At 40.6% G+C, this 24,151-nt stretch overlaps 1 protein-coding gene across 1 annotated transcript in view; it reads left to right on the top strand.

The window, feature by feature from the left end:
• Nucleotides 1–22,368, top strand: part of CCDC172 (coiled-coil domain containing 172) — a 33,281-nt gene extending 10,913 nt beyond the window's left edge. The window contains exons 5-8 of the mRNA XM_033149566.1: nt 2,494–2,595; nt 4,522–4,624; nt 20,733–20,820; nt 22,200–22,368. Of these exons, the coding sequence (XP_033005457.1) occupies nt 2,494–2,595; nt 4,522–4,624; nt 20,733–20,820; nt 22,200–22,235 (329 nt within the window). The 3' untranslated portion in view covers nt 22,236–22,368. The remainder of the gene's footprint in view (nt 1–2,493; nt 2,596–4,521; nt 4,625–20,732; nt 20,821–22,199) is intronic.
• The last annotated feature ends 1,783 nt before the right edge of the window (nt 22,369–24,151 follow it).

The raw sequence follows: 24,151 nt of genomic DNA, 5'->3' as shown, positions 1-24,151 counted from the left end.
TATTTATTGCAAGCCAGTTTGAGCTTTAGCTAGCATAGATAACACTGAATTAAAAATGCCTTTGCATTTTTCATCCATGAACTGTAATTACATGTGTTGCTAGCAAATCAAAAGCCCAACTTCTATAGTTTATCTTTTCTAACAAATGCACAAAATCCTGTTCTCTCCCCCCCCCACCCAAGAAGACGTCTTCACCTTCTACATTATAATATTCTGCCTGTCCTCACATATGAGTCTAAGGCAGCAAACAATCACAAAAATACAGTAGTAGAATCTGCCACTGTTGTTAATAATAATAATAAATTTTTATTTCTACCCCGCCCTTCCCAATCCAAAGACCGAGCTCAGGGTGGCTAACAACAAATATAAGACAGTGATTAAAACAACTTTAAAAAAGCTAAAAAACAGCATAAAAACAAACATCAGTGGGATCCCCAGAGCTAACTGGCCAGGTTAGTCATGCTAGGCCAGTAGGGAGACCAGGGAGGAATTTTAATGTAGGGACACAGAAGGGTTTCTTCAGAAAAAGGGAAGGGGAAAAGGAATAGGGGATCAGGCTAGATTAAAGGCCAGGCTGAATAACTCTGTTTTACAGGCCCTGCGGAAGGAGGTCAGGTCCTGCAGGGCCCTAGTCTCATGGAACAGAGTATTCCACCAGGTTGGAGCCAACACTGAAAAAGCCCTGGCCCTTGTGGAGGATAATCTGGCTTCTTTTGGGCCCGGGACCCTTAAACTATTGTTATTTGTGGACCTTAAGTTCCTCTGTGGGGCATACCAGGAGAGGCGGTCCCATAAGTACGAGGGTCCTAAGCTGCATAGGGCTTTAAAGGTCAGAACCAGCACCTTGAACCTGACCCAGTACTCCACCAGGAGCCAGTGCAGCTGGTAAAGCACTGTATGAATATGCTCCCATGGCAAGATCCCTGTGAGGAGCCTCGCTGCAGCCTTCTGCACCTGCTGCAGTTTCTGGGACAGTCTCAAAGGCAGCCCTGCATAAAGCGAGTTACAGTAGTCAAGCCTGGAGGTGACTGTCGCATGTTGTTTCTTTGGGAGTTGCTGCCAAACCTATTCCTGCTACTGCAAAAGCCACTGTCACTGCTTAGCCCCCTGTAGCTGACCATTGCTTCCTTAAGTAATAGTATGTGACAGTATGCACGATCCTGCCCGGTGCCGCAAACCCCGCCCACCTGGGGATGGGAGGGCGGAAATTATTAGAAATAATCTACATAACAATAATTGTTATGCTTCTGTTTTGACACTGCTGCCAACTTTGCCTGTTTTTTAAAATGTATTTTTAATGTAATGATTTAACAAAAAATGCAAGTAGAATTTTTGAAGAACTTTGGTTCAGCCCATTAATGCATTGCATAGAAGCTCCTAAAGAAGTACCCTTTCCCAACAGTACTAGGTACAATACAAACACTGTAATTCTCACCCATTCAGTCATAATCTTTATTTAAGATGCTTAGACACTCACAGGATCATTGTGCTGTTATACAAAAAAAAAAAAATGTTGAATCACTCACCATTGTTCTCCAACAGTAAAACATTTCCCCCCTGCTGGATTGTGCCAATGTAGAACAATGTATCACAATTTGCCAGGCTCTCGTGGACAGTTTATTGGATTATGGTAACAGTTCACCTGATGATTTTATCTTGCCTTCTTAGTATAAGGTACTCAAGAATTCAAGAAGCTTTAGAAGGAAAGAATGAGAACCAGCAGTAGTTAATACAACATTGAACAGTTCAAACTGTGCTATTAGCTCCCGAACAAATAGAAAGCTGTTAGCTCTCCAACAAAACACATAAACTACAGTGATTGTATACTGCACAGCTGTTGCCATCATACAAATAAATTTTGTTAGCTTTGCTTGCATTTGCAGCTCTTACTTTTGACAAACAGTATGTTGAGTAATTTTGTTGTTGATAATAAATACCCTAGTTTCTAATAAACTAAAAAAGACATGTTCACACTTAGGACTAAATTAAATTTATACATTATATTCTGCCTTTCCACACAAATAGAGCCCAAGCCTGCTGGCAACAACAACATCATCAACAACAGAAGTCTAATGATATCTGTCCACCACTGGAATGAACACCATTGGCAGAATGAATTCCCCCCTTTTCCTGAAGCTACCATGCCTCCACCCAGTATATTTCCAAAATCTCCAGAGATTTAGGGGGCTTTCTGGAGAAGAATTTTTTGTTGCTGGGCAGAGGGCTACAGTAGGGAGGGGAAGAATTCCACTTGCATGACATTGGATGTCATCCAGAATTACTAATATTTCTGTGCAATGGTTAAAACTTACATAGTTTTATGTAACTACAGTCAGTCACTACATAAAAGGTAATTCCATATGGGATTATTAAATGCAGTGTATGTGTGTGTGTGTGTGTAATTATTTTTTCAAAACATCTAGAGAAGAGTTGTTTTGGTTATGTGGTGAAGCTTAAATCTTTAACCTAATTTTAAAATTATCACTTTCTTAGAAATAGAGTTAATGAAACATGAAAATATTCAGTTAAAAATGTTTCAGCTGCAGAAGAATGAACTGAAGAAGGATTTGTGTACTTTTAAGAGAAAACTCAAAGGTATTTTGTTCACTTGATCACTGTCGGGGTTTGGTTGCTGGAGCTCCTCGCGCACAAGCTTGGGTTGCTCATGCACGAGGTACCAGTAGCGGGGAAAGCGGCCAGCGTTCCGCGTGCTTTTGAGCACGGGCGCCGGCCAAGTCTCACAGTCTGAAGGATCTTGAGTAAGCCGGTTGACGACTCCGAAGGTGCATGAGTTCTTAATTGCCTTCTAGTTTAAGTATTGCCTCGTGAAAATAAAGAATATTCCCTGACTCTGAATAGATGGACCAGCTTAAGGAAAATAAAATTTTACTTTAAACCTTTCACTCCCCTTAAATACCCCAAAGGAAGACAGACACCAGTTATAACTTTAGTGGCTTTGGCAGAACCCGCGTAGGCTCGTCCCCTAAGCTAAGTTCCCCTAAGCTTAACGTCCCTGCGCGCCCGATCTTCCGCGAGGCTAACTAAATAAACCTAAAACCGAAATATCTTCCGCGAGTCTAGCCCTATGCTAAAACCTAAAGAAACCTAACTAAAGCTAAACCGAATGATCTTCCGCGATCTAACTCTAACTAAAAGGAAAAACCCATCCAACCCGTCCAGCCCGCTCCCAATACCCTTAAACTAAACTTGACTTCAACTAAAACCCAACTAAAGCAAAACGATAAAAACGTGCCTAAGCGGGGAGCCTCAGCCTTTTATTTAGGAACAAACGTGACATCATGAGCAATGTCTCAGCCAATAAAATCACTGTTGCTGCCCTCCAAAAAGGCGGGAAGCAAGTTTAACGCCCATTAATAACTTTGAACATGACCGGAACTATAAAATAAAGGCGGAGTAATCTTATAAGTGAACCAAACTATCCATTCTTACTTTCGCTTTCGCTTTTGTGCGTAACAATACCAAAAGTAGTTCCCGAAAAACCTTATTAAACAACTAAATAAATGTGGATCCCATGGCGGATCCGCGCAGCGTATTCCGACAGATCACCACCTGATTTGATGTTCAGACATAGTGTGAGTACCGGTACATTTGATAAATGATTCTGATCAAAAAACATTCAACGACAGATGAATGTTTATATCTATATCATGGACTTAATAGTTTTTAAGTTAATGTTAATCAGGGCATATGGATTTAAAACATTTTCTGCCCTTATTTGCAGCTTTAGCAATTCAGACTGCATTGGATCCAAGGCTTTGTTTAAAAATAATACAGTCATAGAATTGTAGCATTGGAAGGACCCCCAAGGGTCATCTAGTCCAACTGCCTGCAATGCAGGAATCATTCCACATCTTATATCTTGTGCAATAGGACCTGCTACACCAAGTCCCACTAATGAAGCTTTGGCTTTCATGCAGTTCTCCCATGCACCTGCATATTATTTGTTGTTTTCCAGCCTTCAGTATTCACGTACTTTTGATACATGATCACATAAGAATGTCTTAAATACTTAAATCACTTGTAAGAATGGGAATGTCTTAAATACAGCTGAATTTTTTTTATGTCATAAAACTATAATCCAAATTTTTCATTCTAATAATTGGTTCTTTTATTTTTTTTTATAAGGAATTTTTTATTTTTTCAGTTTATACTGAAATAATTGGTTCTTTTAATGTGCAGCAAAGCAACTGAGAAACATAGAAAGTTGCCTTAGACTAAGGCAGACCATTGGTCCATCTGGCTCAGTATTGACTGAGTTGACTGGCAGTTCCTCCCCAGGGTTTCGGACAGGGGTCTCTCCCATCCTTAGCTGGAGATACCAAGGACTGAAAGCAGGACCTTCAGTAGGTGCTCAGCTACATACATACTACAGCCCACATACATACATACTGTACATACATACATACATACATACATACTACAGTCCTTCCTTACAGTTCCATTGTATAATAAAGTACTATATTATAAAATCATAATAGAAAGGTATTGTTTCTTTTTCAGATCTTGAAGAAGAAACAAGAGAAGCTAAAAACACCACAAAGTGTTTAGAAACAGAAAAAATTAAAATTTCTGAAAAACCACAGACAGATCCAGAATGTGCAAGGTAAAGGTATCCTGCTAAAATGCATAGATCTGAGATGAATTTTGTTTTAGCTAACATGTGTTCATAATGAAGCAAAATAACGACATGAATCTGGTTGATATGACATTTGTGTTTATGCAAGTGACTGTATGTGAGGAAACATCATGGAGAGCAAAAGAAGGCTCAGTCATTCCCTAAACCTGGCACCTTTTCCATAGGGAATGAATAATTTTAAAGGGGTAAAGCAAGCCCCTTTCCTTCTCTTCAAGTGGAGTTGAAGCATGAACACAATCTTCTAAATGAAATGTTTTGCTTCAGAATTTGTGTGTAGGAGCAAAACCGTATGTATGAAACATACATCAAAAGGGGACTTTAAATGATAATACTAGTTGCAGATCCATAAGCTGATGTGGTACAGCACACTACAGCTTGCTTTTGCATTATTTATTCTATTATGGTACATTAGCTTTTCTGATGTATGAGGTTGTCATCTTCCTTCTGAATAATACACTTCTACTGGAGTATCTTGCTATTGCAGTGTCATTTAACATTCAATACAGCATGATTAGGTAAGTGGTGTTTACTATGAATATAAAAGTGCTGAAGATCAAGGTTAGTTAGTGTACATGGGTTTGTGTACATGGGTTTGCAAATGACAGCACAATCCTTTGCATGTCTACTCAAAGTAAGCTCCCTTTAGGGAAGGGCAGTAGCTCAATGGTAGAGCATGAGTCTTGCATGCAAGAGATCCCATGTTCAGTTCCAGCATATCCAGGTAAAGCTGGGGAAAACTCTTGACTGAAACCCTGGAGAGCCTCAGCCAATCAGCTGGATGAACCAATAGTCTGACTCAGCTTAAGGCACCTTCCTGTATTCCTAAGGTAAGTGGGTGCAGAATTATAACCTTATTTGAATCAGTAAGATATTTAAACAGTGCAATGTATGTTTGTTTTTTAAAATGAAAAAAGTGTTGATGTTAATATGAAAAGTAATGCAATACGGTTCTGCCTGTTTGCTGAATATGATGCAAAATAATTATAAAGAATTGTCAAGATTTATTGATAAATATAGTTATTTATTTTGCAAATCATATGATGAACACCAGAAGCCAAAGTGCTACTACCATGTCAAAGATTGCACTTTTGGGAAATCTGCTATTTTACACCTTGGGCTTACTTCAGAGGCACAACTGGATGAGTGCACCATTATTCAAGATTTTACACATGTATGTTGTATTTTCGTAATCTAAGATTGAAGCATCAGTATGCACCTCCTTACCCAAGCCCTTCAAAGGTCTGTGAAGGTGTTTAATTTAAGCCCTATTGATTTCAATTAAAATGCTCCTGCCCTGCTACTGAATAGTGTAAAGGCAAGTAGGCAAGGACTGTCCAACTCAACAAAATTTAGTTAGCCTATGACTGCTCACATTTTATTTTGTACGGATTGAATAAAGGAACAGCATTAATAATTGTAGATAACATATCACAACAAAGATAAACACCATACTAGTTTATTATTTCTGGGTTCCCCATATTATCTACTGAACTTGGTCATCTGTGGCAGTATTAGCCAAATCTTGATACCTCTTCAGCAAAGGCCTCTTCCTGTATTCAAACAGGAAGTACCCTTAACCCAAAAAAGATAGATGCTTAGTCAACAGTTCATAGAGCAGTGGCAAGATATCCATGTAACTGGGATAGCCTGTTACTAATAGGAATGTTTTGACATTCGCTTTTCACAGCCATTGAGGGCTCAGGGATTAAACCTTATTTTCTGGGCAATGGTGATGTTCCTGACCTGCATGCAAGAGCTGTATACAGGAGTGAACTGTGCTTCTTCCTGCCTTTTCAAACTGCACATACAGACTAGAAATCAAATAATGATTACCTCTTCCTCTTTGAGCTTCAGGAAAACTGTCCACTTTGTGTCTTTTACAAAGCCCCTTACATACTTACCTGGATTTAAAGTGAATTGTTAAGCATTTTGTTTACTTATTTAAAACCCAGGCATTTTTTGGCACTTGAAAAACTGCTTAGAGAAGGAGGTGTGTGTGACTGCATGATTGACATAAGGGTCAGCCAATCAGTGTTGTGTCCTGCTCTGCTCCTTTGGCTGTAGTGCAAAGCATCGGGTTTCTTGTAAACTCAGTTTGAGAAAGAAGAGCATTCAAGCGGCTTCAAGGGGCATAGAATAGTGCAGGGGTAGGGAGCCTCCATCCCACAAGCCAGTGTTGGCCCATCAGAGGTTCCAATGTGGTTCACAAGATGATTTTCCCAAAACCACACCCACTTGTCAAATCAGCTGACATCAGTTACAGGTAGGTAGCCGCGTTGGTCTGCCATAGTCAAAACAAAATAAAATAAAAAATTCCTTCCAGTAGCACCTTAGAGACCAACTAAGTTTGTTCTTGGTATGAGCTTTTGTGTGCATGCACACTTCTTCAGATACACTGCTGACATCAGTTGGTGATGTCCATTAATGGACAAGAGTTGGGTTCATTTGTGCACTGGCTGCACTGGCCTATACAGCAGGATTTAATCCCCAATTGCCAGCTGAAACAGAAAAAAACCCATTGTTTTAGCCACAGTTTAATGCAGACCCCTTCCTGAATTAGGAAGGGGTTTGCGTTGAAACCCCTGCTAAAATAAACAGTACAGGAAGGCCTTTTATCCCGTACACTGCATGCCAAGGGTGTTGGTAGTGGAGGAGAACTACCTTTCTTTTTCTGGTAGCTGTGGGACTGGGATGCTACTCTTGCTGCCAGTGACCTGGCTGGGTAAACTGAGGTTAAAGGAATAGTAGGATGAAGTTTGGGTGAATGTTGACCTGCTGGCACTTGTGGAGTGGGCTATGCTGGTAATTCTTCTGTGGCTTGAATTTTAATTCAGGAGGCAAGTACTGTATAGCAACTAGTCAAAGAACTGAACCTGGTGTGTTTCATGTTGCATCTCTAGATTAAGAAAGTAATCTTGCAGATAATACTTCCTAACATGCACCAAGAGTTGCTAATACTTAAGTTAGCTTTGATTACTTTTTGATGCGTAGAGGTAGTTTCCAGAAGGAAAAGGATTTCGGCTGCTCTTTCAAATGATAAGCTGTTTGGCATTATGTATCTCTTAACACTGAATGAAAGAGGCATAACATCAATAGGCCTGACAAGAAGACAATTCAGCAGGAAAATAACACACTTCCATAGGAGTTGGTTGACTGATTAAATTGTTCGATTTTTTTTAATTATTTCTTTTTTGAAGACAATACACACTTTGGAATCTTGTTGGAGACAGAACTAATTAAATATAGAACAGCTTAGTTTAGTTTCAAAGTGTGGCTAATGAAACTGCCTCACTAACATGACTGCTGTGCAGCCAAGACCGGATGATTTATTATTTATTTATTTATTTATTTATTTATTTATTTATTTATTTCACAGGATTGTACAGTCTTTGAGGGTGGACAAATACCACACCTTTCAGGTGGGAGTACTTCCAATTTGATGTAGTTTATTTATTTTTTTAACTATAGAAATTCCTCTGGGAATTATGTTACCATTTTGTGATGTTCCATTAGGCAGTCTGCTAAGCCCTTGGAGAATGAGGGCCAGCCAGGCTGCTGAACATAGCCAAGCCACTGTTTAGAGCAGCGCCCACAACTTAGCTTTGAAGAAGGGATGTGGAACTTGATCTGGCCAGTGGGCCAGATTCAAAAGTCCCCCACCTCTCACAGGTTTCTTGGACATCATACCACATAGTCTCATGTGAGTCACCTTGAAAGAAAGAATTGGGAGCACATTCTTAAGATTCTCCGTCTGCAGGTGTGGCTCGAATTCAGGCTGTGGCTGCAACAAAAGAATTGGGATATCTGTCTTAAGCACGCTCTTGATTCTTTTTGTCTATAATTCAGCCCTTTTTTCAATTAGGCTGTTTTTTTCTGCTGCCTAAAGACCAGTGATGTTTGTCACCAGTAGAGATGTTTTAGCCTTCTCCATCCTGAAGCTGCCCTTCAGCTCTCTATATTGGACAAACAGGCCAAACCCTACGCCAAAGGATAAATGGACATAAATCTGATATCAGGAATCACAAGACAGAGAAACCAGTAGGAGAACACTTCAATCTCCCAGGACATTCTATAAAAGATCTCAAAGTAGCTGTCTTAATACAAAGAAATTTCAGAAATAGACTGGAAAGAGAAGTGGCTGAATTGCAACTAATCACCAAACTTAAAACCATGGAGAAACCTGGTTTGAACAAAGACATTGGATTCTTATCTCATTATACATAACAAAGCTATCTTTAGCCATCTCACCCCTTGCCTTTCCCTGCAAGACTAATTGCAGCCGTTTAGAGTCGTCAACAGGTTTTCCACACTTATCAGCCTATCACCCATTCCCACCACCCTTCTGAGTAATACCCCTCCCCACTCCCCCACTATATTTAAGGATCTGGTGACTTCTGTTTCAGTGTATCTGAAGAAGTGTGCATGCACACGAAAGCTCATACCAGGAACAAACTCAGTTGGTCTCTAAGGTGCTACTAGAAAGAATTTTCGATTTTGTTGCAACAGAAAAAGGCACCCTATTCAAAAAGCACCAAATTCTACCATCAGCTGGAAAGGACTTATGACTGTACTCCCAGTTGATCTTTTTCAGTTTAACTCGTGGGTTTACCTGTCTCATGCATGGCATCGTATGATGTTAAGAGATGGGAAGAAACCTTGCTGCAGCTGTCCTGGTAGGAGAAGGCTGTGGCACCTCTACTGACAAACCTCTCTGGCGCATCAGAGCCAGTGCTCACCAGCATACATAGTCTGTAGCTGGCAGCTGTAACAAAGATAAGAAACAAGCAGGTCATGTACCATGCTTATTCCTAGCTGTCTAGTCTGCAAAGGATTCAATAAAAGGTTGTCAAGTGAGGTCAGAGTGGTCTAGGATAAAGATAATAATAGGACTTGAACATACACAGTACATGTGATCTACGTCTGAGCAGCGGCGTAGGAAGCCGCTCAGGCACCCAGAGCAGCAAACACGACGTGCACCTGGGGGCGGGGCATTGCTATGCAGCGCGCATGCGCAGCATCGCCATGTACGATGCATATTTTGTACGTAGCAACGCCGCAGATGCGTGCTACATAGCGGGTTGCCGGAGGTGCCACTCCAGCGCCTCATGGACAGTGCCGGGATCCTCCACTCGCGGCCGCAGCTGCGAATGGAGGATCCTTTACATGCGGCTGCAGCCGCAAGGAAAGAATCCTGGCACCATCTGCATGGTGCTGGAGCGCTGCCACCGGCAACCCGCCATGCACATGCGCTGCACACAGCAGTCTGCCACCGCCCCAGCGCCACACAGACGGCAGTGGGATCCCTCCATTACCACTACAGCCGCAAACAGAGGATCCTCCGCTTGTGCCTGCAGCCGCGAGCAGAGGACCCCGGCACCATCCGCATGGTGCTGGAGAGGCACCTCCGGCAAACCGGCATGCACAGCACATGTGCGGCATCGCTACATATTGTACGTAGCAATGCCGCACATGTGCTGAACACAGCGGTCTGCCAGCGCCGCATGGACAGCAGTTGGATCCCTCCGTCGCTGCTACAGCCCCGAACGGAGGATACTCAGTTCGTGGCTGCAGCTGCGAGCAGAGGATCCCGGCACCGTCTGCACAGCGCTGGAGTGCCGCCACCAGCAAACCACCACGCACAGCGCATGTGCAGCGTCACTATGTATCGTACATAGCGCCGCCGCACATGCGCTGCACACAGCGGCCTGCCGCCGCCGCTCCAGCGCCGCAAGGACGGCGGTGGGATCCCTCCATCGCTGCTACAGCCATGAAAGGAGGATCCTCTGTTTGTGGTTGCAGCTGCGAGCAGAGGATCCCGGCACTGTCCACACGGCGCTGGAGCGCCACCATCGGCAAACCGCATGCCTTGTCACCCCTGAAGACGTGGCACCGGGAGCGACCTGACCCCCCGTTGCTATGCCACTGCGTCTGAGCTGAAACCCCTTCTTCTACTAATTTTGTAACTAAATAAAGAAAACAAAAACATTGTATCATCTTGAAGAGAGATAATGATGTTTATTGAAGACCCGGCAGCTTGAGAAGCCTTTGAATTAACAGTGACTCAGCCATGTTTGCTGTCATCTTCAGGACTCTTTCCAGGATCTGACTGTGAAGACTGAGGTCTTCACACTCGAGCTATTTTTCCTGTATTATAGAACTAAGATGCAAGCTAGACCTTGAGAAAGGCATAGTCATTAGAAGCAGAATGACTGCCTGAAAAATGCTGGCTATTTTTCATGGGGACTGTTAAGCTACAATCCTGTGCCACAGTTCCATTAAAATCATTGTTACCAGGGTATAACCAGAAGCAAGATCACACCAACTTGAATTTGCTCTTTACAAATTTTCTGAAGCAAAACCTGCATTTTGTTTTCCCCTTTCCTCATTTATATTAATGACACACATCTGTTTTTTAATTAATGATGAAAGAAGAATTGGTCCTTTAAAAAAGGCCTTGTTGAGAAAAGTGCCTACAGTAGTAAAAGAGTTTCAATATTATCAACATTTTCACAAAGATGCTTTCATTTTCACACCAGTTGTGGCAGGTTAGGTGTCACAGCAGAGGATTCAGATGCTTTGAAGTGTCCTGCTAGTTTGAAAGAAATATTACAGTAACAAAATGCACTCCACTGACAGCAAAGATCCACCAAGCCATCAAACTAGAATGTAGCATGCTTTGAAGAAGGCCCATTATCCTACTGGATTATATGATCATGTGTCAGGACAAACTAGTGCCATTTCCTTCCATGAAAATCAATTGCAGAATCTCACTGTATTCTCAGCATGCTAGTCACCAACTTCAGAACAGCTTTAACAACATACAGAGCTTTAAGATGTGAAGTGTAAAAGCCAAATGAAAACGTGTCATAAAGCAGTGCTTGAGACACCTATAATATGATCTGATTTGCTTTGCCTGTCCTACAGTGGGCATATGATTTGTGAAGACAACACCACAATATGTTCAAAGCTATCCCATGCAAAGCAGCCCCATTTTCACAGCCATATGTGCCAGGTGTCCACACTGACATCCAAACCTCACACAGTTTCCCTCCTTGAAAAATAATGGAGAGAATTCTGATTTGTATTTGTGGGTCCTCCTTGCTGGGTGTTGGCATGGACTCTCTGGTTTGTAAATTATTTCCTCCACAGGGCCCTGGTACTGGAGGTCCTTCACATGCACAAACCTATATGTCAGTTGTGGGGTTTGTTTACTTGACAGATCTCAAAGAACTAGGATTACTTCTTACATATTGGAATCAGGGCCAATTTAGACACCCTGCAGGAAACCTACTCACATTGATGCTAACTGCATGTGGGGAGAGTTAATGCTTAACATAGTGTTGGGGAATCTGTGATCCTCCAGATGTTGCTTCACTACAGCTGCCCTGCATCTTCCCTAATCATGGCTGCAGTTGATGGGATTTGGAGTTCAATAATACCCAGAGCTTCCCATTCCTTAAAAGCTTATTGTGTAGTAGATCATACTATGTGCAACATCTGTATATCAGTGTTGCAGCTACTAACATGCATTCCTTAAAAGCATTTGAGTATATTGCCCAGAAGATGAAATGTATTTTATCTTATCAGTACAGTATATACCACCTATTTCAGGTGAACCAAAATGTAATTATTATTAACTGTAAATCACAAAAAACAGAGTGAAAAGAGGACAGAATCAAAATATGCAAAATTAATTTATTATAGATTAGTGGGAAAGCACAAATACTAATAAGGCAGAACCTCGGTTTATATTTGCCTTTTATGTATCACCCCTCCCCCCCCAATAGGAACAGGTTAAAGCCATGTTTTTATTCAGAGATAAAATGAGGTGACTGGATTCATTTACAGTTAGAAGTTTGAATGGAATTCTGCTTTTCCCCATTATTATTCTTCTGTTAGTCCATTTCAGAGGGAAATTTTAGAGAAGGGGTTTCTCTTTTTAGAGTGTGAACTTCTGCACTCTTTTCAGAAGCCTGGAAATATTGAAATAGTTTGAAGTTGCTTTGTGTTATTTAATAGTTAAGGCGTTTGTTTACTTGACTAATCTGAAAGAACTAGGATTGCTTCTTACATTTCTTATTATAGCCTAAGAAAGCTCATTATTGAAACCATGAAAGAACAAATGACACTGCATTCACATAAATCATCCAGGAAATATGTCCACTAGAGCTGAACAAATCCTTCATATTAACGGTGCATTGCCGAGGGCCATGATTCTGTTGGTTTTGAACAAATATGTTCAATTTAATTTTATGTTAAATTTTAGAAGCAAGAAATACCCATCTCTGGAGTAATCTCGGGGGTGCAGAATGAGTTTCTGTAATGACAATGTGCTAACTGATTTCTTAAAACTTTTTATACCAATGCCCAGTGGGGCTATTATAGTTAGAATTGTGTCAGGGTTTCTATTATGAACCCCAATTTCAAGGTTTATAATCCAACAATAAAAATGTGCTCTAGGGTAAAGTCTGTCATTGAAATTTTGCTAGGGAGTAATTTTCCTTACACAAATGCATATACAGGAAACATAGTTTGGGAGAGCGGTTCGTCTGTCAATTTACATAAGTTTTAGTAGGTATGAACACAAGTGATATTTGTCTCCAGCTTTGAAGTTTGATGCTTGCATCTTTAGTCACTTGGTTAATGTTGTTTTTTTTTGCCTCACAAAAATTCTTCAATTAGAAAGTATTCTGTCTACGAGTGATATCAGGCTTCTTAGGTAGAGTACTACTTACTTACAAAAAAAAAAGTGTACTTCTGACAAGAGGCTGAACCAACAGGGTTAAGGTTCCCAAACTTCTGACTTCATGAGAATGCCCTGGTATTGCCAGTTTGGTAATGTTATCCATAAACATTACTCCAGTTTATATGTCTCACAAATAGAATATTTTGGACATTCTTCCTGCTGCCTATATGCTGGATTAAGGAATATTAATATATAGTGGGTTGTGTTGATATTTATGTATTAGTGCACAATTCCCTCATACCTACTACATAAGCAGTTTTTGGACAGTGATGAAGGTGCCTGGAAGAGCACTTCCGATTCGTGAGCTTTGTTACAATTACCAGAATGTGGATAGTCACTTCATTAGCTTTGGAGATAGAGGACCAATTGCTCATGAGTTCTCCCCTGCAGCCCTTCAAGCCCTTTGATCAGCAGGCACAAGCTTCAGGTCTTTGAAAAAAGGCAAATGGTTTCTGAGAATTAGCTTGTAACCCTCTTTTAAATGTGTTAGGCCAGAACAGTCCTCCTCTAGACTTCCAATCCTGCTGTGGAGACTTTTCAGAAAAGTGATGGTTCTGCTGGTTGAGATGCATATAGTATGGGAAATAATCTTATTGGAAATAAGCTTATTGGAAATAAGCTTCCAAAATCTCACAGTAAAGCGTGTTCTCCTTCCTAGAGAGCACGTGTTGCGGTTGGGGCCTAGCAAGACACCCTGCTGAAGTTGCGGGGCGGGATCTAATTAGATAGCTAGGATGCTGATAGGGGCTGTTGGGGTTGTTGGGGAGAATAGCATGTTGCAAAGTTTGATAGACAGCTCAGGGGTTATATATGCTGGGCGTTCTTAGCAACTGCCCCCCTTTGCTGAGTGCATCGGATCTCCCACCCGTCCCCCCCTCGGTATAGGTGTGTGCTTTGACCTTGCTATGCCTGTCATGGGGTCGTCTGCTTTGTGGCAGGGGCCTGGTAGGAATTTTCCCAATTGGCAGATTGGCTTTGGCCATTGGGTTTCGCCTACTGCGTAGCAATTAGTCACAACTGTAAGGTTGGTGGTTAGGCATTGGTTATTCAATTGGTTGGTGGAGGGGAAGTGGTTGGCCGTGCCTGCCCCTCCAATGCTGCTGCTGCGCAGGGAATTCCGTTAAAGGAATCCAGGGGCTCTCCATGCTTGTCCGTCCCTTGGTCATGGGTTAGGGCCACGCAAGGGCCCCTGGGAACATTAAGGGAGAGGGAGGGTCTTGGTCGCCCCGTCCCCAAATCCTCTCCTCAAAGTGTTTTCCCCTTTGCTGTCTTCCACCAAGCGGTTGGAAGTCAGCCTGTCCCCTGGATGGGACATAGTCAAACCAATGCCTAAGCAACCACTCACATGTTGTATTTTAATAAAACAGTTGTGGCCAAATTTTTATGCCATTAACCTTAACAAAATTTCTGTGTCCGGTGTGAATCACTTGGGGGTGGGCTTGAGGACCTCTACACGCAATTATTGAAGCATAGATTTTCAGAGCAAAAATAAAACCAGTCCTACTGAATGGTTAGGCTGATTGCTGAGACTAACTGACCAAGAGAAAAGCAAGGTGGGAGAAAGGCATTTAAAATATAGCTATACCCTTTAAGAATCTAAAACGAATCTTTACTCCTTTCCTTAAAAGGATAGTAAGAACAGTGCTATTATATTAAGATAACTAGTAGAAACTCTTCTTCCCATTGAACAGGAAACAGAAACATCCATGTTGCCAGGAGTTAAGGACTGTTCTAAAAGTCACTTTCTCTCACATTGTTATGCAATACTCTTTAGATTGTATCAGGCTACATTCATTTAACTGGTATTTGGATTGAATACAGTATCCTTAGTTTCAAGTCCAGCTATTTCATGCTGATTTTTTTTAATTTAATTTATTTAGAAATAATTATAAACCACTTAGTCAAAGAGCTCTCTAAGTTGTGTACCTAAAAAATTAGGTAAAACAAAATTAGGTAAAACAGACCTAAAACCCATGGAACTATTAACAAACAAATATACATAATATAATGTTGCTAATTGACCAAACTGTTGAAACACAGTATGCACACGTTAGCTCAATAAGGTCTTTGACATTTAATAACTTTGCTCAGAGATGCATTTTGTCCTGTTCAGACAAGTGGCTAAATATTCATAGTATGTTTTCATCCCATTTAAAGTTTGCATTTAAAGTGCATCAAATAGTGAACCTTATATATGGTTAATATTCTTTTTATTACTTCAGTGTTACACTTTCACAAATTTCTGGTTAAGTATACAGTAACTTTAAATATTTTCATTCACTCCAGACTTAATGATAAATTTCTATTATTTATTCATTACTTAAGTGTCTCCACAACATTGATTGTGCAGCCTGTAACTTCAGATACATTCCCTGTTTCTTGAAGGGATAGGTCTGGGGTATATTGAAATTACCTAGCTTTTTATTTCAAACAAAACGAAATAAAGAATTAACCATATAAATCAAGCAGCCGAATGGGAGCATGAAGCAACAAGAATGTCTTTTGCTGCCTTTCGCAAAAATCAGCGAGAAAAGCAAATGTTTCTACCAAATGCATAATTGTTTATCTAGTGCCTTACAGCTTCAGAGCACTTTGCAAGTAGCAATTAGAAATTTCTTTTAACAGCTCAAGCAAAAGCAACATACATACATACATACATTTTATTTGTTTGCCGCCTTTCCACTGTTCAAACTATGCTCAAGGTGGCTTACAACATTAAAAAAATACTTAACTACAACATAACAAAAGTAGTCCTAAACAATCAGTAAAACATTAAAAAATACACAACCAAACAGAACAATTTCCACATAAATCACAAGAAGATCTAAAACAAAGATACAAAAAACCGCAGCAACACCCCACAACAACAGCAGCAGCAGCAGCAACAACAACAACACTGAAGTGTCTGTTCAGCAGCCTCAGCTTTTGTAGTCAGGCCTTTCAGGGATTCACTTGGGTGGAAAAAGGCCTGCAAGGCAGGGAGCAGGTGTTCCAGGATTCACAGCCAAGGTGGTTCCTGGCCTCTTCAACATCAATCATGTTCCTGCATGTGCGTCTGAACTACACTACCGCTGGAACAGACTCTGCAAATTTGTGGCATTCCTGGACTCTAAGCACCAGGCGCAAGGGACAGACAAGAAGGAATTGCTGTTAGAAAACAGGTTCTGATCCAGGAGGGGTCCTGTGTTCTTATTAAGGATGTGTGTGGACCCTTGGGCCTGGCCATAGCAAAGAACCAGTCCTACACAGCTGTTTGACTGTCTTATGCTGTACAGTACTGCTGTGTGCTATCTGACTCAATAGATCAGGTGCAAAAGTACACCAAATCATAGACGTGTATGATACATTAATTGTATTGTGGCCATCTCAAATGCTTAAGCTAAATCAGGACCCAAAAGCAGTATTGTATTGGAGCTGCCCAGAGTGGCTGGGGAAACTCAGCCAGATGGGCGGGGTACAAATAAATTATTATTATTATTATTATTATTATTATTATTATTATTATTATTATTATTATTATTATTATTATTGCCATCCTTGAAACTATCTTTCCATGAGGTAAATGAATTTGTTAGCAGATCTTATTGTTTGCAGTGCATAACAGAAACAACAAAAAAATAACAACCATATGATCAGGCTCAGGGGCTTTGTGCCTGTGCCTTTTTTTAAAGCAAAAATGCATGATGTGATGGAAGATCAAGGGTATTGTACATGCTCATTTTAAGACTTTTTTCTTCTTTAAATTGGCACATATGTAACAACAATGCAGCTGTACTTAGGAAAATACATCTGTTCCTGGTCAACAAAGAAATGTGAAAGAAAGAAAGAAAGAAAGAAAGAAAGAAAGACAATTTTGCAAGTGATAGGGACCACCATGTTCAAATAAAAGCAGACAAAAAGTGGAACTATAGAGCTGGGTTTTGGGTTAGTACTCCTTTTACTCCTTTTAATTCAAGGTTACATGTTGCCATTATGTTCAGCACAACCCTTTTGTGTGGAAGAGATATTACCAAGTAATATTTAAGCAATGAAATGTTATTTATATACAAGGTAAGCTTCTGAATCTTCTTAACATTCAATATATATAAAATCTCAGTTGAGGTTCCACACTGTGATATATTTACTACCACCAGAATATAACCCTTTCCCTATATGGGCTCACTTAGCAATCCCAAAATAACCACGGTGACCCCAGAAATTGCTCCTCTATTATCATGAATGGGTTTAACACAACTTTATACTTATCTTCCATTTTACTATCTTCTGGCAGGTATGACAAGGACTGCAGTATAACTTTATTGCTGCATATACTGTGGACCATTAAAAGATCTGAAATAGCTTTTTCTTGGTCCAGCAAGTATCCACTTAAGCAAATATAATAGGTAGTACTCAGTATATGGACTCCTTGGTTTCAGAGCTTTTCCATTCCCAAGTAGAAGACATCCCATATAAAGAAGCTTCCATTCCCATATTAGTCACAATTTCTACTCTGCTTTTGTTATTGCTGCTGACTCTCAATGAGCTGCCTGCCTGTTCTTCAATCCAGAGGCTGCATTGAACAAGCCAGAATAAAGACCACAATCCCCAAACATCAGTAGATTTCTTTAGTCTTCTGCCACCAAAATATAGCTTATTTATTGGAAGTTTTGTATTAATTTCTTTCTTTGCCATTGATGAAATATTCTGCAGGTGTTAAAGTAGGAACTTGTTTCTGTGCTAGTAGAATGCTTCATATACTTCATACCATGCTGACAACATTCCCCATGTGGCACTTACTGTCAAATGCAAACTTATTTCCATTTTAAAGAAGGCTCAGCCTATAACTGACTAGCATGCAGTATTGATTATTGTTCTGCAAAACATTTTTGGTGTCCAACAGGAAAGTGAATCTTTTGCTGCTCTCTGTAACTATAATTCCTCGCTTCAAGGAAAGCTCTTACTAATGTTTCCGTAAGAATGCAACGTAGTCTCAAAGGGCACAATTTCCTACATTATGTGGAAGCTATTTTCCAGGGAACCTAAGGTTTTCAGAAATTTAGTAGGTATTCCTGAGGAACAACTTTCCCCAACTTCATGCCCTCCTGATGACAAACAACGATGATGGGAGTCGAAAACATCTGGAGAGCACCACATTGGGGAAGGCTTCTCAAGGTGATGATTGGTGAATGTCCGCTTGCCTGCCACTACTAATAATAGACTTTAACTTGCAGTAGTAGGAGAACACTGTTCTAGGTAAAACATTGTGTGTCCCACATGAACTGAGAGTGTGCACCCTAGAAAATGCCTGAACACTCTCTACAACATAGAGGGGTTTCTTGGCAGAGGGACTGGGGTAAACACATGGTAACCTTTGAAAAGGGAGATTGTCTCTTATATCATATTTTCCCATTCGCACTACAGACAACTTCCCACATATGTGGGGGTTACGTTTCAAGGCCCTGCACGCATAAATGAACATTGCATAACTAGGGAACGCTCTTTAAATGCCCTCTGTGCCATTTTCTCTCCAAAATACTACTCTCCAAAAATCAAAAACACTGTACCAAAAATATCCACAACTGAAATTGAAGCTCTGGGGCTGGCAGGAGGATACTCAGGAAAGTGGCTGCTATTGCAGTACCCTACACACCAGCTGTTCAGCAGGGAGGCTGAGCAGCCTAAACAAAGCCCCGCTGCTGCTCCAGTCTCTTCTCCCTCACTGAAGACCTCTGGGCTCCAGGAAGGGTCTCCTTGCAAGCCACGGGGACTCTCCAGCTCTTTCCCTCCATTTCAGGGTGTGAATTAAATCAGTGTTTTTCAACCTTTTTTGGGCAAAGGCACACTTGTTTCATGAAAAAAATCCCAAGGCACACCACCATTAGAAAATGTTAATAAATTTAACTCTGTGCCTATATTGACTATATATAAAGTAATTTTTCAATTTTTCCCACGGCACACCAGGCAACATCTCGTGGCACACTAGTGTGCCGCGGAACAGTGGTTGAAAAACACTGAATTAAATCATCTAATTATTTCCTGGTGCTGCACGTATACACAATCACATGCAAGTTGATCATGTGCAAGTGGGAGGGATGCCTGTATATTTCTGGGTGTTGGGTTGTTTGTTTTTTAAAGCATTTTCTTCCAGCAATCAACATTAAAATGACATTGGTCTGTCTCCGGGCATGGAAGATATTGGTCAGCTCCTCATATTTTGCCTGCTTAAAGAGCATGATGCATGTTTCTCCCTTTTCTGGAAAATGGGACAACAGTGGGACATAACCTTTGTGCATTGTGGTGCTGACACATTTGCAGGAATAGATCTTTGAGCATCTGGAACACATTTTCTGTGTCATGAGGCAGTGCATGTTGCTACACAGTATCTTTTCATGAGATTCTAATTTTTTTGCTGTAAAAGAACACAAAAGCATAGTAATTTATGAGAAGCAATGATATTTGATAGTGTCATGATCCAGATGGTACGGAAGATCCATGTAGATATAATATTAGACACTAGATGTCTTTTTCCCTTTTCAGCAGTTGAGAACCTTGAATGTATGTCATAGATTTCATTAAAGTGAATTGGAGGAGAGGTGCACCACCAGCAATCCATTATTTAACACATGGTGACCAACATGATGGTGTTCAGATGTTTTGGACTACAGTTCCATCATTCCTGGCTATTGGCCAAGCTGGCTGAGGCTGATGGGACTTGCAACACAACAGTGTCTGGAGGGCACCGTATTGGCTACTCCTGACTTAAAATATGCTCCACAAAATGTTAAAGAATGACCCGATCTATTGGCAGTGGGAAAGAGATTATTGAAACCCTTGGAGAAGGTAAGCAATAGGCAGAGAACATCACCAACACTGGGAACAAGATTCAAAAGAACTTATAAAAAGCAAGGATCAAAGATTCAATTCATGAAGTTTTTGAATGAATAGGATATAATTTCGGCATAGGTTATGATATGCACACAACCCACAGAGGGGAAAAAATACAGTCTTAAGCTTGTCTTACAGCACTTATTCTGGAGATATATTTTCTTCCCGGAGATTGTCTAATTTCTTCACATCACTAAACAATTGCCAGTACTGTGCAGTGATTTACACAGTCTTGGGTAATGCAGTTTAAATCACATCAAGCAATCTAGCAAACTTTAGTCTCTCTGATTTATAACTGGATAGTGACATGTGATCCACACATTGTTGGGGAGCTTACAGGACTTTTAATGGAAGACAGCTAGGATGATCAAGGTTGAATTAAGAACTGGGACTGCTGTGAAGAAGAGAAAGATTCAGCTGACAGCCTCACCATATCAGGTGTTTTGTTTTTAAATATTGGCACAGGCTTAAAAAGAAATTGGAGAGTTACAGAGAAGATGAAATGGAAAATGCCTGTGAGGCTCTTCAAACGGAAATTGAATTTCTGCAGATGGTATGCCCTTTAAACTTAACATTTATCATGTTTGATCATTTTAGTTGGGGAGATTCTATTTTTCTGCACATACAACACTTCCGAATAAACAATATACTAGCAGACAGGTGGAAGTTCTTTGCCTTTCAGATAGTGATTTACTAGTAAGAAGAAATTTAGTTCCCATTATAACCATGGCACTCCCTTTATTGCCCATGACTTCCATGACTTTATTTGTTTCAAAAGAGGCACTGCTTGGGAGAACTGGTACTGTAGATGATTCCCTACCTTAGCAGAAAATATTAGGGATTTGAGATAAAATGCTGCCTCCTCTGCAAAACAGCTCCAACCATTGCTGTCACATGCATATTTCCCTTCTTTGCTGACAGTCCTGCCTTCTCATCCATGGTGATCCCTGGAATGGAAACAGAGAAAGAACTGAACTTGCCTTCATGTGCTGTTGCTGAACCTAAACATAACAGCTGCTGTTGGGACAATAGGAAGCCATAGTTATATAAAATGGGAGGGATCTGGGTCTTGCATTATTGAGATAGACGCAAAAGTCACAATCCAGTCTGTGCATTTGAATAGTCCACTTGTCCCAAGTCCATGCAAGTTTTTAGGGAAAACCCTTTAAAATAAACCCATGCTTTCAACTGATGGGAATTGTTTTGTAAGTACAGTATTTATGATGTGGGGCAAGGGTTCCCCTGGTTCTTTCTTTTAAACTGTTTGTAGCTGCGTGCAAATCCTGCTTCCCGGATAATTGTATGAAGGAAAAATGGCTGCCCCCATGTAGAATGTCCCTATAAGTGCCTCAGGTTAGTGATCTTTTTCTCCATACAGTTACCAAGGAACAGTTGGAACATCATAATGTACTGCTGCTTCCAGGGGCTTTTTACTTAAAACATTTTCAACAAGTGCAGCAATCCTTATGCTTTCTAGCAGCTGCAAGCCGTTTAAAAGAACGAATGAACCAGGAAGCCCCTCAGATCACCTCATACAAAGAAATATATGTTGAATCAAACCGTGCTGTTCAAATGGTTTGTAGATGTGTGATCTAAGCCACATGTCTACGTTCTGATCCGAGCCTGATCGTCAGAAGCAGACTAGGGAGAAGCTTTCCAAATCGTGGAGTGAACCTAATCCTTCCCCAATTCTAGAAACAGAGAACCAAAACTTATTCTTTTGTTCTCTCCTTCATCCCAAAATAATCACTCTGTAGTTGCGGGGTGGGGGCCTTCGTCTGTCTCACAATTCACTTTGCCTCCACAGATTTTGCATAGATATAGACTTGAGTGAGCAAATACCAAAGAATGTTTTAAAAATCTTTACAGTAAAGAACAGATAATGCTCGGAACAATTAGCTATTTACCACTGTCTCTTTTTTATTGTTGCAGAAACTGTTATACAAAAAAAAATCTCCAGTCAAATAAATAACATATGGTGGATTGATTCAAATGTCAGAGAAACAAGCCTTTGTAGCATTTGAGTAAATGCTGCTTTTGTAAGCTTTTGTTGTTAAATTTATCATCCTCTGCATTTCCTGCTAGTAAAACATGGAACCTGTTTTTCTCAACACATATTGTATCTTTTCTTTCGTCTGTTCATTAGCAAGGGTGTCTAGCAACTGTAAACAAATCATTTTCTTTTTGCTGAGAGGTTTTTTTTTGGCAGTGTTCCCATTCCCATATTCAGCATTAAAAGCCTGCCTGCATTCTATCTTCACCAGCTCTGGCAGAAGCACACAATTCAACATAACGTGGACCTTGTCACTATTATCTCAATTCTGTGCTTGTCTGTGCAATTTCCCAGTGCTGTTAGGTTCCTTGTGTGTTTCCCCGACCCCTTCTTAAACCAGGAAAAGGAAACAATGAGTCAGTGCTACCAGAAGGAGATTTTCTATGAATATTTAGCTACATTCTCTTTTAGTGTTTAATGTAGATTTATTTCAGCCTGTGATCCCTTTTTAATAAGTTCTAGCAGAGGTTTGGATGTTTGTTTATTTCTTATTGTCTTGCTCAGGTAGAACTTAGTCTAACTTTCTCTAAAGGTCATTTTAGATCTAACATGTCATATATGAATATTGTCTGTTAATCTTACTTAACAATCATTATTTTTAAACTGATTGCTTCACTTAAGTGCCTACTATTCTGGGATATAAAAATTATTTCACACAAGTTGTTCACCTGTGCATGTGATTGGTACCTCAGTTTTTCTCTCCAGTTTAGATTTTCATGCTCTAGACATATTTTCATGAGTTGACATATGATTATGGTTTTTAAATGTGGGGAGGGAGGAATTCGCCCTAGTAATTGTAGGCTACGTAATGGAGTGCTCAGGTCACTATGGGAAGTCTGGCATATAACAGTTTAGGTTTCAGTTTAGTTTTCATTGTACTATATTCCACCTTCTCTGCCTTCTTCACCAGCCACAAATCACACTGGGAAAAGAAGAGACAACTAAGGAACATTATTTCATTTTTCTACAGTGTAAAGAGGCACTAGTGTGATGTGTTTGAGGGCGCATGAGGAAATATACAACAGTAGCATACAGATAGGACTGCCAGATGCAGACTTGGCCTGGAGCTGAGTTTGTTTATGAACATATGGGTGGGAAGAGCAAGTTGTATAAAGAAACATACTAGTGATCCAACTCTGGTATCAACACGGGTTTTTTTTTTTTTTACTGAAAAATGTTGAGAGAAGCCAAAAAGGTCAATATAGGATGTTGTGCACAACACATTTTCCTTTGTAGCTACACGTCTGAATCTTCTTTGGCAGAGCCAGTGTGGTGTAGTGGTTAAGAGCGGTAGACTCGTAATCTGGTGAACCGGGTTCGCGTCTCCGCTCCTCCACATGCAGCTGCTGGGTGACCTTGAGCTAGTCACACTTCTCTGAAGTCTCTCAGCCCCACTCACCTCACAGAGTGTTTGTTGTGGGGGAGGAAGGGAAAGGAGAATGTTAGTCGCTTTGAGACTCCTTCGGGTAGTGATAAAGCGGGATATCAAATCCAAACTCTTCTTCTTCATTATAGGAAGAATACAAGTACAACTCTTGATTTTAGAGTAAGCTTTGTATTCCAGATATATATTACAATATATGGAATAATGAGCCTGTGGACATTTATTTATAAACAGATTACAGATAGTGGGATACCACAGAATCCATGGAGTGGAACTGCATGTGCTGTTTAAAATAAAAAAGCAATGGCTGCTTACCCAATTCAGTGGTGAGTGGTGGTTGTGGCCTGCCACGGTGCCATCTCATGCCCACTGTGCCTTGCCATGTTTTCATGGTCATTGCCGCTCCTCCCCGGCCACCGCCAAGTATTCTGGGCACTGCCAGGACCT

The sequence above is a fragment of the Lacerta agilis genome, chromosome 5, assembly GCF_009819535.1.
Source record: "Lacerta agilis isolate rLacAgi1 chromosome 5, rLacAgi1.pri, whole genome shotgun sequence".
Classification (NCBI taxonomy): domain Eukaryota; kingdom Metazoa; phylum Chordata; class Lepidosauria; order Squamata; family Lacertidae; genus Lacerta; species Lacerta agilis.
The sequence above is the reverse complement of the archived record's forward strand: the minus strand, read 5'-3'. Positions and strand labels throughout refer to the sequence as shown.